This window comes from Neovison vison, chromosome 9 (assembly GCF_020171115.1).
Source record: "Neovison vison isolate M4711 chromosome 9, ASM_NN_V1, whole genome shotgun sequence".
NCBI classification, from domain to species: Eukaryota; Metazoa; Chordata; class Mammalia; order Carnivora; family Mustelidae; genus Neogale; species Neogale vison.
The window spans coordinates 96,840,049-96,856,604 of record NC_058099.1 but is presented as its reverse complement, the minus strand read 5'-3'; the positions used below and the strand labels follow the sequence as shown (position 1 = coordinate 96,856,604).

The 16,556-nt window shown below is 43.4% G+C and overlaps 1 protein-coding gene across 7 annotated transcripts in view; it reads right to left on the bottom strand.

Annotated features, from left to right (window-relative positions):
- Positions 1–16,556, bottom strand: part of PDCD1LG2 (programmed cell death 1 ligand 2) — a 94,807-nt gene that overhangs the window by 45,701 nt on the left and 32,550 nt on the right. For 3 of the 7 annotated variants that reach the window (XR_006386466.1, XM_044266002.1, XM_044266006.1), the window contains exons 4-6: positions 15,162–15,464; positions 8,730–8,864; positions 3,367–3,416 (exon numbers count right to left, since the gene is read on the bottom strand). Coding sequence is in view for 6 of the 7 variants with exons in the window: in XM_044266002.1 (XP_044121937.1) it covers positions 3,367–3,416; positions 8,730–8,864; positions 15,162–15,464 (488 nt within the window). In the remaining variant the exon portion in view is untranslated. Of the gene's footprint in view, positions 1–2,286; positions 2,566–2,587; positions 2,631–3,366; positions 3,417–8,729; positions 8,865–15,161; positions 15,465–16,556 lie in introns of those variants that run through there. The other 4 variants (XM_044266001.1, XM_044266000.1, XM_044266003.1 and 1 more) reach the window with 3 other exon arrangements.

Genomic DNA, 16,556 nt, shown 5'->3' with positions numbered 1-16,556 from the left:
TAGTCTCCAAAATGCTAAATTAGTTCTCCATAAAGAGTTAACAACTGGTGAGCGACTTTATAGGGAGGAACTTAAAAAAAAAAATCTGCTGAAATCTAACACATTGGTATTTGTCTTGACAAGATCATAAAACATTATGCTAAGTAAAAATGAGCCATTTTTTCCTTTAATATTCCACCGCCATGGATCACTGTCAATTTCTACATTTGAGCCAACCCACAAATAACTTTGAATGCAAATGGAACACATAAAACACAACATAATGGGTCAGCACTACCCAAGTGTTAAAATATGTAGGTACATGACAGATAAATGTCATGTATCTTTGTGTTTTATCTGACAGACACACAAACACAAAACTGTTTTTTGCATAAGAGCATCTATTCCAAGTTTGGCAAATTATATGGCCAAGATCTATGACTCCCCCCCACCCCTCACCCAAAGCAGACATCATTCATCAATCACCACACTCCGCACCTAGAAATGGTCTCCCAAACCATCCTCATCTCTGCCCGAGGCACCTCCTGAACCTGACAGGGGCCTGTTTGCCCTCCTCCGCTTTTGGTCCAATCTTCTAGGTTTTCAGTTTTACAAAACTGAAGCCCAGAAAGGGGGTTGATCTTACCTAAAATTGTATAGCTAGCTCACAGAAAAAGTCGAATCTAATTCTCTTGATTTTGAATCATGATCTCTTTTTTACAAAAGAGAAATATTTCAGGCACAGAACAAAGTATTAGAATTATATCATCAACATCTGCATACCCACACCCGGAATGATATCAGCATTTGTGTACCCACCCCCCGAATGATATCAAGATTTGCACCCCCCCAGAATAATATCAGGATTTGCACACCCACTCCCAGAATACTGTTTGCGTCTGTATGCCTACCACCCAGCTGAAGAGGTTAAAATTGGTGTTTATAATTTCCTTGCTGTTTTTGTACTTTCACTTCACGTGACTATTTCCATAAACACTATGTAAAGTTCTTTGTCAGCTTTTAAACTCTGTAATTGCCAGTATACTGTCTATATCTTTCTGAAATCTATTTTTCCTCTCAAAATTATACTTTTCAGAGTTATCCATCCCCAAAATACATCCAGCGCTGGTACTTCCATTTTATATATACACTCTATATATTATATATACTCTCTCTCTCTCTCTCTCTATATATATATATATATATATACACTCTAGTTATATATACACTCTATATATTATATATATACTCTCTCTCTCTCTCTCTCTCTCTATATATATATATATACACTCTAGTTATATATACACTATATTCATCTGTTCTCCCTGTTGATTCACATCTGATTATTTCTAATTTGTTACTCTTGCAAATAACAGTACCAGGACTATTCCTATATGAGTCCTCTGTGGTGTATACCTAAGTGGTCCTGACCTCTTTACAGCATACCCCGTATTCTCAGGCAAGTGCCAGGGAGGGGTGAAGAAGAGAGAGGACGAGCATCATTCTCTCACCTCCTTGACTCTCCCTTCCCCTGGTTGGAGGGTACAAAGTGTGACTATATGTAATCAGTTGGGGGAAAAGAGAATTAGTCTAATTTCTTTAATTTGACTTTTGGCCAAGATATTCACTTTATTTTGAATTTCAGATGCCACTAAAAAAGGGTATGACACTTTTCTGTTTATAAGGAGATGTATTGTTAAAAATGGTTGTGGTACCCTGTTAATCCAGAGAAATCACTCTATAAGCAGTACAATGTTCACACCATGTGGGGGCCATCGGATGGGACCTTTGAAATGGTCGCAAGCCTTTGAGCATCCCTCATTCCTCAGACAGACGGTTCTGCCTTCGTTACTCAGATACAATACTTTCTAGGACAGAGGCTGCAACTGGTCATTAATAGGCTCAATTAGCCTATGGACATGTTTTATTTGCTTTGTTTGGGATTTGAAACACTTTCAGGCAGCATTTAATAATCAGGACATTTTATATAAAATTTTAGATTTCCATCTTCTCGGACAGCGTTAGGCTAGTGCTAAATTGACAGCGCTAGCTCTCCATTTTGTCACCATTCCCGATCTGGTTAAAGAATGTCCTTTTTCCTCACTTCAGCACCTGCCTGGCGCTGTGGGCATCTGACTTTACCGCCTCTGCTCTCGGGACTTTCACTCTATCCTCCTCACACTCAGCAACTGAAGGAAACACTTACACAAAGCCTGGAGCTCATGAAACTCAGACAGATGCCGAGGCCGCTCCCAGGGAAGGCTCCTGCAGATCCAGAGGACCGATCTATAGGAACACAGGAGTGTTCTTTCTCAAGAAACAGGTGTTTCAATTAGGATGGGCAGCATTAATCTGAAGCTTTTTTGAGTCAAGAAAATCTCGCTGCTGATTCAGGGAAACACAGCACAACCGGACCTCAAGTAGAGTTCAAGTCTGAGAGGCGTTTGCTCCTTGGGACAGGCATTACGGTAACGGGTGTATTTCACGGTGGCTTTCAGGGAGGTGGCGGCAGGTGCGGGGGGCAGTGGGGAGGGCCGAACTTCATCCCTTCCAGTCATACTCTGTGCTCACGAGTTGCCATGTGTCCTATATTAGCCAGACACAGATCCCGGTATTATAAGTTTTCTAGAGTTGTTTTACGGTTGGTGTCTCTGGAATATTATAAATACATTCAGCTGAATTCTCAAATGACCAGCTCTGAATATTTTGAGTAGCTGACAACAAGGTTATTTAGAAATTTCCGTGAATTGCCTATAATTCTGGTGAACTCATGAATTCATGTGTCACATCACATGATTGCTAGATTACAAAAGGAAGGGTGGCTTTCCCAAGAAAGTTAGAAATACCCACTGTGCAATATGACCCAGGCCTGTGGGTCCCCAAAACAGCATCTCCCCAGCCTGAGTGATTTTAGCAACCCCAATTCTCCTGACCTCCACGTCACATCAACCTCCACGTCACAGCTCCAAGCCTGTCAGCCTCACAGAGAGCCTTCTACTCCTCCCCCATCAAATTCTTGACCCCAAGCAGCCAATAGTGTACTTAGTAATCATTGCAAAACCATGAGCTGTTGATTGCTTTGCTGTTGAATATCTTCCCTTGCTGTTAAGTGTTAACCGTGTTATTTAGTATCTAAGCCCAGATGTCCTGTGCAGCCGCCTTAGGAATAGAGACAGACTGAAGGCTCTACAACTTTCTACGGCTGTACCCAAACACCCTTATCTTCCTAAGAAGGGTGTGTTGTTACAACTAGCGGAAGTGCCATTCAACGGGAAGGTTCTGTACAGGCTGAAAGCATCTCGTTGCTCTTTGTGCATTCACAGCACAGGGGCTATTGCTTAATTCAAGTTGGGAGACAAAAAGGTAAGAAAAACCATGAGTACTCACAGCTCTGTCCACTTCCCTCCTCATGGTGGCAACAGATTTTTTTGTTGTGTCTGAAAAAGAGAAATCCCAATGATGGAATACGAGTAACGAGAAAAGTACTCTGTTTCTAGATGAAAACACAGCAAAACAAAGTTTAATCCAAATAAATCACATGCAGAAGTCCAAGTGTGCACTGTGGCTCTAGACCTCAGGCTGAAGGACAGACAGGGGAGAATTGTGCCCTTAGGTGAAAACTGCAAACAAGGCAGTCCTCTACTTTCCGTTCCTTTCTCAGTCACTGGTCCCAGGCACTCGGAGGCTGAGGCACTGCTGATTTGAATAATCAGCCCAGGAAACTTCCAGCTTCAGAACTCTCTGTCCATTTTCTGCTTTGCTCTTCACTGCAAGAGGTCGGACCAATTAATTCACACTACGGTGTACATGACAGATAATATTCCAAAGTAACTCGGGGGCAGAAGCACAAGTTCACATAATGGGATGCCGCTCACCGTTGTTCCCCTGGTTTCTTCTCTTTTCAACCCCTGACATCACACATCCCCCCTCACTCTGATTTTCTTTGAGCTTGATGCCTGGGTTCCTGAACTCAGGGAATCCCTAATTCTGCTTTTGCTCTGCACACCAGCTTTTTAGGAACTCCCTCATGACAATACTGACCTTGACCTGGACTTTGAGGGACTCCATCCAGCATTGCCATCTCCTCTAAGAGGATTCACATTTGAAAGTTGTCTAGGAGTTAACCCACAGAAATTGCTCTTACACGGTGGAGTTTCAGGGCACTGCTCTCTAAGGCTTGGGGTTAGCACTGCCATTCTGTGGTTCTTACACAACCTTTGGCCAATATATTTGGTCTTTGGTTTAAATCCCTGTAAACTTCTGGCTCAGTCTTTTAGGGCAGTGCCATTCAAAGTGTAGAGCTCATGGGTTAGTGGTGGTACGTGACGTACTGCTTACCAACCCACTATGAGACAGTTACAGAGATCTAGCATAAACCTTTAGAAAGTTTTATAGTAATTCTTTTACTGTGTTTTTCCCTTGATGTTCATTGAAATGTCATATATTTATTGAATCCGGTAAAAGCTGGGCTAGTATGTCTTTTTATTTTATTTTTTAGGAATCCCATTTTTAGTATATATATTACAAAAGCATTGACCCTAGCATATTAGAAATATAAGACTAAATGGTTCCTTACCCTAGAGAGGTTGAGAAATACTGTGCATAAGATCCACAGGCATTTCCTAGGTATCTGGTCTCTGGATATCTAGGCAACACTTTGTGGATTCTGTTCTTGGCTTTGCCATTGGCTCAGCCAACAATCAAGCCCCTTGATTCTTTTGGGTTGAAACTCTCTCCTTCCATTGCTCAAAGTAATACTCTTCAGGTTGAGCCAATTTTTCTTAAGCACTTTGGTAACAAAAAAGACCACACATTTTAGTGTCTGACAGACACTATATGACGTTGGGAATATTTTCTGAATTTCTGTTTCTTCATCTGCAATATACACACTACTCCTTGCCTCAAACAGTTTTTGCAAAATTAACTGAACAAGAATTTGTAAAGGGTCTAGCTCAGTGCTGTCCAACAGAACTTTCTGCAAAGATGAAAGTTTTGTATATTTTCTCTGTCCAGAGCAGTGGCCTCTAGTCCCATTGTCACAATTGAATATTAACAAGGTATAAGCACTTAAGATGTGACCAAGGAATTAAATTTTTATTTAATTTAAACTTAAATGACCATGTATGGCTATTGTACCATAAAGAGCAGGTTAGCATGGGCAGCTGCATACAGTAGGCTCAATGTGTAAAATGTTATTGAATATCTACATATGCCAAGAAATGTCTCACACAGTGGACATGTATTAGTGAATAAGAGAAACACAGCTCTTATGCTTATGAAGAAGAACTTGATATTATTTTTACAACAGAAGTTGCCAGATTCTTCTCCAGAACGTAGTGAGTCACCTGGAGCCCTGAACCTTTGAGGGCTCCTCTTATGTAGAGATGGTAAGCAGAACCTTTTATGGACCGACCCCGGCTGCCCTCCCCAGGCATCATGGTGTGCAGAGCTGGGCACTGAGACATAGGTGGGTAAATGGAGCCAAGGGGTCTTCTTGGCAAACGGGGCTGAGATTGCCACCCCTTTACTTGACTCTCTCAGATAGATTGAGAAGTTCAGGACAGCACCGGCCCTAAGAGGAGCTCAAGAGAAGGAAGTTAAGACTGACATCTCAGGCTTAACGTGAAGGCCTTGAGGCGAGGAGGCTTGTTGGGTGCAGTGGTAGTTAAAGCAGGAAGCCCTTTCAGCCTCATCAGCTCCCGAGGGTCTTCCTGTGGGAGCAATGGCAGAACAAGTGAGGGGAGCCAGAAAGTAGTCATGTTGGATCATTCCGGTCTGTGTCGGGATCTAGACCAGCAAGACTGGGGGATGGAGAACCTCCCTCCCCAGAGGGAACAGAGATGCACATGGCAGGAGTGGGAATAGCAGCAGCTCAAAACCAGGGCCCACTGGGGAACTGACCTGGCTCCCCAGGAGCCTCCCGGCCTGTTCGGAAGCAGCAGCACTGTTGGCGAACTTAGCCTCCTGACAGTCTGTGGGAGGTGGGGAAGTAGAAGCTGTAAGAGGGAGACATTGGACTTCTGGCTAAGACAGGCAAGTGGGTGCTCAAGGAATTAATTGGAAAATTAAAAGGGAGGCAATTGCATTTGGAGCCCAGGGTATTAAAAGGGGCCCTAGATATATAAGGGTGTGCTGAGTGTATTGAAAGAGGAAGTAGGTACTACGGAAGCATCTCACAAGGGGATTTGCTATAATGGGTGTGACGAGGAGACAGAATCAGGGGAGGCTTGATGAGGTGGCAGCTTCACTGAGATTTGAAGGATGACAAACTTCGGTGAACAAGGAGAAAGAAGTACTTTACGAAGAACAAATGTTGAGGGTTGCCAGAGGGAAGGGGGGTGGGGTAATTGGGGGATGGACATTAATGAGGGTACGTGATGTAATGAGCACTGGGTTTTATATAAAACTAATGAATTTCAGACCTGTACCTCTGAAACCAATAATACATTGTATGTTGTTAATATAAAAATTGATGTTGAACAAAATTACTAAAAATGAAAGATAACGATGAATTTTAAAAGAAGAAGAAGAAGAAGAAGAGAGAATGTTGCCTGAGAAAATTCAGAATTGAAGGAAGCCATGGAGGAGGTCCAATCATGGAGACATGGTAGACTCGTGGCATTTAAAAGCCTGTTCCAGTGTCGGCTTGGTGGTTGCATAGTCTTTTAAGCCTTGCCCGTCTTGGAAACTCTTTATCTCTCCATCCATTTTGAATGTCAGTCTTGTTGGATAAAGTATTCTTGGCTGCATGTTCTTCTCATTTAGTGCCCTGAAAGCCTGTTCCAGCTAAAAGTGAAAATAGACCATATCGGAAGTGGCAGGAGTGGATGGAGGGAGACAGCTTGGAAGGTCCTGCTCCAGTTCAGGTGAACTCTGATTGGGACAGCGAGGTTGGGTCGATAAGCCACGAAGAGCTCATTCTCATGTAACCACCCATTTACAGGTAGAAAAGCCATCTCAGAGAGGTTAGGTGACCTGTACAAGATTACGGAGCCAATACATGGCAGCACTGGGTGCAGACCTAGCCTTCTGGCCCTGGCTTGAAGCTCGACTAACAGTGCCAGCCATTGTCAACCTTTTTCCATGACACACGAGTCTGTGTGCATGGCAGATGTATTTCCGCATGTGTGCATGTGTCTCCCATGAGAGAAAGCAGATCTCAGTGCACGCGAGTTGTGGGGTGGGGGTGACGAGTGGGTATTATATAGGCAGCCATGATTTTACTCTGGCTCACTCAAAACAAAAAAGGAACCATCTGCAGATTTAGTCGCTTAACTCTCGTTAGCAACAAGGGTCTCCCACCACAGTTGGCACCCGAGTCTTACACCCAGCTTGGAGCTACAGATATCCTTGCCCCTTCTTGAGACGTGGATGAAGGATGAGGGGAAGAAGTTTTTCCTCTCTATCTTGAGTATGACCCATTTCATTCTTCCAAAGAGTCAAGACAGAAAATTCTTGCTCATTCCTGAGGTGACTGAAGGGCTCTCAGGCCCCAGGCCTGGAACTAGGTATAAATCTGTTTCTGAGGGGTGTGCATGGGAGAGGAGAAAGAAGATGGCAGAAGACAAGATTCTAATGAGGGGCATCTGCCATGCTTCTCTGGGGTCACAGACTTGCAGAAGTGATCTTGTTTAGTTAAAGTTCTATCAGATGCTGTAAATCCTCCTTTATGGTGAGATGCCCTTCTCCATTTCTATAATTTCTCTCTCTTTCTTTTTCTTTTCTCCTTCTTCCTCTTTTCCTCCCTTCCTTCTTCACTTCTTCCTTCCTCCTCAACCCTCATCCCCCTTTCTGTTGACAATAATACCTCAGATTTTATAATAGAGGGTTTTGTGGTTAGCACACAAGTTGATGTATACATAGGGCAATGGACAAACAGAGCACGAGAGAGAGTATCAGAGCAAGAAGAGAGAATATCTTATGGCAGAAGAGAACACAGAAGTTAGACTATAGATGTAGCATGACAACAACCTAAAGGTCCCCCGATTCTCAAAGAGTGGCCACACCAAATTCCTATGGAATTATTTCCACATGTCATTTCTTTTCTATAGACAAGGCCATGTGTAGACTTTGGGAGGAGCTCACTGGGTGCTGACAAAGGAATAGCTTAGGAAAGTACCAGACAGTCCGCAGATATCGTGGCCATGGTTCAAATGTTGCACAACAGGAGTGGATGGGTGACAATAGGACAGGCTAAGGAAGGACTCCTGGAGCTGCTGAAAGACTTCAGGGCACCATCAAAACAGGCGCTTTTCCTGTCCCCAAATGGCCTCACACACTTTTCTCCTTTCCTTATGAACCAGGGCATTCAGATTCCTGGGGGTTTGGGGGAAGCCTTAGCTCAGACTTCCACCCAGTTGGGGGAAACAAGGGATGAGAACTGAAGGAATCCTCTGAAGCGATCTTGGTATCCTTCTACCCACGAACTCTGACACACAGCCGACCACATTGCCAAAATAACACTGATCTCATGAGGCTAATGACACTTCTTAGCGCAAAGAACAAAGCGAACTATTTTAGCACAGGAACAAAACATTCCTTTTAAAACAGCATGGGGATTTCAGCTCACTGAGGACTAGAGCCATTTTCTTCTGGGGAAAAATCATCAGGATGGGCTGTCTGAGCCCAAAGTGATACACGAGGCTTTGGGGAGATTCGTGGGAAACTGGGAAGCTGCAGGCCACTGGAGAGAGCCCCACACCGCAGACACCAGTCCATTCAGTTGCCTTGAATAAAACTCAGGTACTTACCTTTTCTAAAAGGAAGCTTTTGGAAGAGCTGTTTTCTTAGGCCTATCATTGTAGCTACGAATATCAAAACAATGAAGAAGGAAAGGATGAAAACATGAAGCAGCCAGTTTGAAGAGGTTTCAGGTTCTTGGCCACCTGGATGAAAGAAAAGCACCAGAATCCCATTACATGGTAGCTTAGAGGTAAACCAACAATTTGGTCCTCTGAGTAAATTATAACCAACACAGCCAATGTGCAACGAGCATTTATTCCATGCCAGGTACTAATCTGTGTGTGCTGCATGTACTATCTCATTTCCCTCTCACAACCCCCTAAGTGGCAGGATTTGCAATAACCCTCATTTTCCTGATAAAGACAGTGAGCTACAGAGAGTCTAGGAAACTTTCCCAAAGTTACACAGTAAGAGACAGAGCTGAGATATAATCTAGGCTGTCTGGTTCCAGATTCTGTGTTTTTCATCATTCTGATACCTCCATCCATCTATCTACCTACCTATCATGATCAATTTTGTTTCCAGTAGGAGAGTCCCTGAACCCAAACATGTCTTCTCTCTCTCTCCACTGTCAAGCACTCGCAGTGCTCAGAAGCCATGCCATGAATCACTCAATTTCAAGAATTAACAGGATCTTTTGGGAAAATATAATATTGTAAGTAGTGTTAACACACAAAAACCAATCATTCATACCGCAGTAGGAATTACTACAATGAGCTCTTTCCTTGGCTCAGCTAATCAATGTTCTGGCACTGAGGAAAATGTGAGTTTAGTAGAGAGGTGGAGGAGATGAACAATTTTGGAGACCAGGGAAGGTCTTGTGGAGGAGAGCTGTGGGTATCTATAGATTAGAATAAGGGCTCCAGATTGACAATGGGAAGGACTGGAGGGGGCTTCATAATATGAGGTAGAAGACTACCCAAAGTAAGCTGTACTTTTTTCCAAAAGCCTGAATTTTGCCCTGTGGAGTAATTTATACAGAATAAACACAAGAGCCTAGTCCAGGAAAAACCTGGCAAAACTGCTGAGGAGGAAGGACTCGGTCCTGCCAACTGCCTTCCCTCTCTCCCATCTCAATACCTTCTGAGAATCATTGATTGTTTTAGTTGAGAAGATCATTTAATCTGAGCTTCTCATTTTAGAGCTCAGGAAGTAAGGCTCAGAGATACTCAATAATCTATCTGAGGTTATCACTGCTAACTAAGTGGCAAAGTCAGGGTTGTGAGCCTGGATCTGTTTGATCCAAAGCTCAGGCCCCACAGGTATTTGTCTCTACTGAAAACAGTGTGGGGAACAGTAAGGAAGAAAGGATTCAGAGGCTCTGCTCATCTACACGTTGGATAACCCACACTGACTACAACTGCTTCTTTACTTTTTAGGAAATGCTTACTAAGAACCACTGCAGTGGCTACATGAGTCAAGGAGCCCTGGGACCTTCACAGTCCTCACAGCAGGAGAAATCCCTGCCACAGCATCACCCTACAAACCTGTGTCCTTTGCAGGTTCCTTCAAAGCCCCTTCCACGTACATAAGCTCTATCCATCCCTGAAGACTTTCTAATAATGAACATTGGTGTGCTCAACCTGTAAGGATTTGGAGCGCAAAGACTTCACCTGAGTCACCTCTGAATCCCCTATAGACCCAAATACCATTTACATGAAAGATGTCGATAAGGATTTGGGGTGATAAATTAATCATCTGTCTACCTAGTCTGCCTGGCCCAATTCTTCCTGTCCTTAGTTATCTTGTGGCAGACTGATGTTTATCCCTTAAGTCCATTCTGTCTTCCCTATTAGGGCATTAGCTGGACACAGGGCTCCTCAAGACTATATTTTGGAGCTTCCCCTGCAGTCAGGCATGACCAACCATGAAAACTCAGTTCAGGTCATGGGTCTTCTGAGTCTTGGCCTTCAGATAATGGATATGTCTTCCACCATTCTTCTCCCTTTTGGAAACATGGATGTGGTAATCATCCAGCTTTGATAGTTCCAAAGAGACAATATTCTACAGAATGGGGGAGCAATAAGATGGAAAGAACCCAGAAGGAACAGAATGTAGATATTTCCCCGCTCTGAGTCACCTTCTGTCTTTAAATATTACATAAGAGGGAAATATGTTCCTGTCTTGTTGGAGTCATATGTTGAGGTCTCTCTGTTATGGAAGCCTAGTCTATACCCTAATATATATTCTTATAGATTATTTTACAATAATTACATGTTACTTAACAATGATATGATGATGCAATGGAGAACTATGTTTTATCCTTGCCACAATCCCATGCACTCTTGTTAGAAACACTATCTTTTTCCCCATTTCCACATTGAGTGCTGAGGACTTTGCAAGCATGTTTCATTCAATCCCCACAATCATGCTCTAAGGCATCTATCATTACTCACCCTTATTCTACAAATGTGAGACCAAGTTCTAGGATGTCTCAGTTATATGTTCATGTTCTCAAAGCTAACAGCAGCAGAAAGAGGATTTAAAGACTCTTGAAGACTGTCAGAGAGTCCCCTCCAGGTCTCTTGGGAAGGCTTCACTTCCCACCCCACAATAATGCTGTTAGAGTCATTTCCAGTCTCCAATTTCGTTACATGTCCTCATGAAAATGCAACAACTGGCCAAGAAGAAGAACCCTTGTTTCAAAAAGAAAATGGTTTCATTGACCTTTCATTTCTGGTTAAAAATTAAGATGTTCAGTCACATCCTAGAGCCACTGGAGCACCTGCCCTCACCACACTCTCATTGCTGCATTTGCTTTATTCATTGACTTCTGAAGAAGTATGTGGTAGGTCACAGAAGTCAGCAATGAGCAGCACAACTGATGATAATGAGTAGAAAGGGGACAGTCATAAGGCAACTTAAAAATCCCTTTGAGAATTAGATGTGAGGAACCGTGGGAGGTTGTATGACTTTGGTCATCTGTTGCTGGTATTTGGACCACAAACGAGGAGATCATTTGACTGCTGAGATCTGGCAGCCCACACAGTCTGGAAGCTGGGATAATGGGACTGGGATTATTAAGGCTCATCTTCCAACCCACTAATCTGTCATTTATTGAACACTTAGAATAGGCAGACTGCTCTGTTTTTGCTTTCATCTGGATATAAAGAAGACCCATGTGAACAATTAAAATACATGGAAAGTAAAATAGCAACGAACGATAAAAGACATATATAGTCACAGGCAAACAAAGTCATGGTACATGTAATCCGTTTTAGGAGGAGAGATAAGGTAAAAACCTCTTGTGCGCCAGAGTTATCTAAGCTGCTCTGGAGAGAGGGTGGGCTTCAAGTTGGTGAAGAGGGTGATTATATTTTATGTGGGAGAAACTGCCTGAGCAAAGAAATCACGAAAGTGGGAGATGTGCAAACAAGTTCAGAGAGCACGTGGTGAGGAAGGGGAGCTGACTAGAACCCAGGAACAATGTTAGTGGGTAGAAGCATGGATATAACTCTAAGCATCTTGGTAGAAATGAAGTCATAAGAAAAGCCTCATTTTTAGGGTCAAATTTAAATAAAAATGGTGAACTAGGCAAGTTGGTCTTTCAAAATTTTCTATCTCTTTTTATCACAGTGACGATCCCCAGACTTGTCACCTTATGAAAACCGAGCAGTAACTGATTCATACTAGAACTTTAGAGGCATTTAAATGCTAACAATCACAGGGGGACTTATTTTTCTTGGAATTGCTTAACTGTCCTTTGCTGAGTGGAATCTCTTGCCTAGTTAAGTGCAAGCTAATACTTTGGATGGAATGTGGTTTTCCAGAAGGGTCAGGGAAATAGGGGCCTGGGTACGATGAATTTAGAAATAACTAGAATCTAGCCTTTGCACCACTGATTACATCAGTATTTTTTTCTTTGTGGTGGAGAAGTGAAAGGGCACACTGACCATTCCTCTGGAAACCTTGAACTAGTGAAAAGTTACAGATGAAGTAGGGTGGCCCTTCTTTCCATGGAAGCCAGCGTAGCTGACCACAAACTCAACGGCTTGTGGGTCTACATCAGCTCAGGATCTTCTGGGAGATCACTCATACATGCAACTGGTGAAGAGATAAGGAGACCTTTGGGCAGCTAGAGATCTTTCTCCCATCCTTGCCAGAGTTGTATCCATGCAACCACCCCCTGACATGGCTCCTGGGCTCATCAGCTCCCCTTCCTCACCACGTGAGTCTCTGATTTTTGTGACCTGCATGCTCGATAGTAACAATGAAAAGGTAATTGCGACCACTGTTCAGGGCAAGGCAACTAAAGGCTCAGTTCTCTCAGGCCTGGAACTCAGAGTCTCCAGTCCTCTCCCCACCCCCAGAGAAGCAGATTGTGCCATCTGAAGTGCTGAGTGAGGGAAACCTAGACTGTCCGGTGGATGAGAGAGATCTCAATGACCAGTTATGGCTTGGGATCAACTGTAGCAGCGGGAACTGTAATCTGTTCTCTGAATTCTTGCATATGAAATCTTTTGAAGAGATCATGGCTGCCTCCCAGCCTGAAGGCTTAGTCACAGCGGACTTAATGTAGGGTGGTAGGTGAACTTGAGCATGCAAGGGACAAACTGCTGTAGTCCTACCCCACTGCCTCTCACTTCAGCCGTGGCTCAGCAGAAGTCTAAATGGATTTCAGTCACCTCAAATGGCTACTTTGCTTTCTGTCCTGGGATGACTCTGACAGTGCAGATGCTGGGGTGGGGCGCTCACTCAGTACACAAGCATGCATAGCTCATGGGGGAATGGACTGTGCAATCCTGGACACCACTGTCAATCTGCAGGGGTGAGAGCAGATGACCTCCACCTGATGTGCTCTGAGTGAGCATCTGAGGAGGCCATCTGTACACTTCTCAGTTGGTCCTTGGATATCTGGGCTCTGTTTTCCCAACAGCAACAACTTTGATAATGTACTCTTATGTTTAGTTTTCCTTCTGCTCTGTCTGAATCTCCCCAACCTCTCCTTTTTGTTCCCTGAGGTTGCCACCCAAATACTTAGATGCTACACAAGCTCCTATCACACGCTCTGTTTTGCCTAACTAACACGAAGGGCAAAAGGTGAAATACAATGACAACACAGTATATTTTCTATAAAGTCATATTAAGTAGTGCTAGGGACTGTCCTTTATTCGGAGATTATGTCCTTTGCTGGTATGGTATGAGAATACTGAGTCCCCTCAAAGAGGTCCATGTTTGAATCCCTGAAACCTGTGAACGTGTTATCCCACATGGGAAAAGGGATTTTGCAGATGTGATTATATTCAGGACCTTGAAATGGGAAAGTTAACCTGAATTATTGGGTTGCGGGAAGGCATCCAGTGAAATTAGAAGGGTCTTTATGAGGCAGGAGAATTAAAGACTGATGTGAGGACACAGAAACAGAGGTCTCAGGGATGTAGCTTTTGGCTCTGCAGGGGGAAGAAGGAACAATGAGCTAAGGAAGGCAGGTGATCTCTAGAAACTGGGAAAGATGAGAAAAGGAACTCTCCCTTAGAGGCTCTGTCACCCTATCAACACCTTGGTTTGAACCCAGCACAGCCCCTTTTGGGTTTCTGATTCTCAGAAGCGTAAGTTAATTAATGTTGTCTTATGCCCATGAAGTTTGCAGTAATTTGTTATAGGAGCACTAGGAAAATTATGACGTGCTTGGTGATAAAGTGACCTCTTATGAAAGAAATTTGGTACTAGATATAAGTTGCTCTTACTCAGCAAATAAATGGTCTTATTCAGCAAATAAAAAATAGTCAGACTCCCAAAATCGTTTGAAATTGTCCTGGTGTCTGAAGATCTAAAGGGTGGGACTCAATATACTCAGCAAAGGCTCTGATTTTACAAAAGACCAGTTTTCCTTGGAAACCCCATAACCACTTGATTATCAGCAAAGCCAGCAAAGTAATATCCATCCTGCTGATTCCTTACACTGTGCCTGAGTCACAGCAACTAGCTTTTGCGCTGGATATTTTCTGTTTCCTCTTCAGATCCATTCTCTACACTGCCACACTGTGCTCTGAGCTCTGAGAGGTTGACCTTTATGGAACACATCAGTGGACTCCCTTGTTTTCTGACTTCTAGTGGCTTCAGCCAATGGGAGGCACCAGCAGGAGATTGGCGGGTGGGAGGAGGCGGAGGCTGGGGAGTTCATTTACCCAGCTTCCATCATGCAGAGTTGTTCCAGGTGGCGGAGTCCCTCTATTGGAGGCCACTGCTCCGGTCAAGGGGCACTTTCCCTGCAGCTCCCTTTCCCAGGATTCAGTAATCCCTCCAACAGTGGTAACTGCTTCTCTGACTGGGGAGGCCCCAGGGTCCTGCAATATGCTTACTAGCTTCTCTAAATCCTGCCACACCTTCATACATAGGTCTTTCATCCCTGTGTCCTCAAATGACTCATTCTGAGTGTGCCATCTATTTCCTGCCTAAGCCCTGACCGAGGGAGTTAGGAAGGGGGGAGCCACTCTTACCCCTCTCACCATATTCAATGACGGCTGAAGTACGTTCGTCCATGTTAGCGTTCCAGAACACACAGCTGACGTTCCTGCCAGGGTGCAGCTTGAGGCGCAGAATGCTGGTGACCTGGTAGAGGCCATCAGCGGTCTTGATGTGGCTGGTGTTGGCAGGAACGCTGATGTGGCTGGTGTTGGCAGGAACGCTGACGTTTTCCCAGTATACTTCTGCCAACGGATAACCTTCGGCCTGGCAGGTGAGCTCTACCTCATCTACCCCCGGGATCCTAAGTAAATAAGTGTTTATTTTCTTGTAGGAAGCTGGATAATAAAAGAAGAAAAAGAAATAATCTTTCTTTTCTGGTTCCGAGACGGCTTTGGACTTGATAACATGCGAAATGAATAAAATTATCATTATCGATACTAAGTAATAAGGGCCTTACTTTTTTACACATTTCTTTGCCTCAGATAGCACCCCATTTACACTGAATGATATAATTCCTATAACAAAAATGGCATCGTTGATAGTCCCAATTTTTGTTGGAAGTAACTGAAGTGAGATTGAGTATTTTTCCCAGAGTCACGGGGCTAATAACTGGGAGAGTGGATGTTTGCACACCGGAAGTCTGATTGCACATCGCAACAGTACTTTATCCCACCACACTCTGTGGCTTCCTGTATTATTCCAAATTATTTCACGGCTGAGGACTGGAGAAAAGTGAGGGGGATAAATAAAATCCCTTGATCACCCCCATATTCTTGGTTCATTTATTGCTGCTTCTAAAGGAGAAAATTCTCTTCCCACTTCCCTCTTTCCTTTCTTCTCTGTGAGATTAGGAGGAGAAAAAATAAAGACCTAGAGTCTGTCTATAAGTAGTCAAGAATTGACTATATCTGTTACTTGCTTCTCCTGTCCAAAACACACACACACACACACACACACACACACACAGTGAACCACACACACTTGTGGTACATGCTGAGTGAATTAATCAAACATCGCTCCCTGCCCTCTAGGAAACAGATCTAAAATGAATACAAGTAACATTGAAAGCAATAGGAAGACACAGGGACAAATTGTCCAATTATTTCAGATGATAGCCTAAAACAAATATTAATAACATGGGCAAATACCAGGGAATACGGGAAGTAACCTGTTGATTTTTCAGTGAAGGGAAGAAGAAATGCATACTAGCTTTCATTAGGTAGGAAATATTTAAGAAACAGAATTTTTATACAAATTTTTATTGCATATATGGCACAAGGGTGACAAAACTATTTTTTTTCTTAAATTGTTGGGAGGAGTAGAAATGAGCACACCCTTTGTGAAAAGTGATTTTAACTTAAAATCACGATAACAGTGAGGTACTAAGGGTTTTCTAGGTGCTCAACTTTGTGCCCTGTGATTTTACA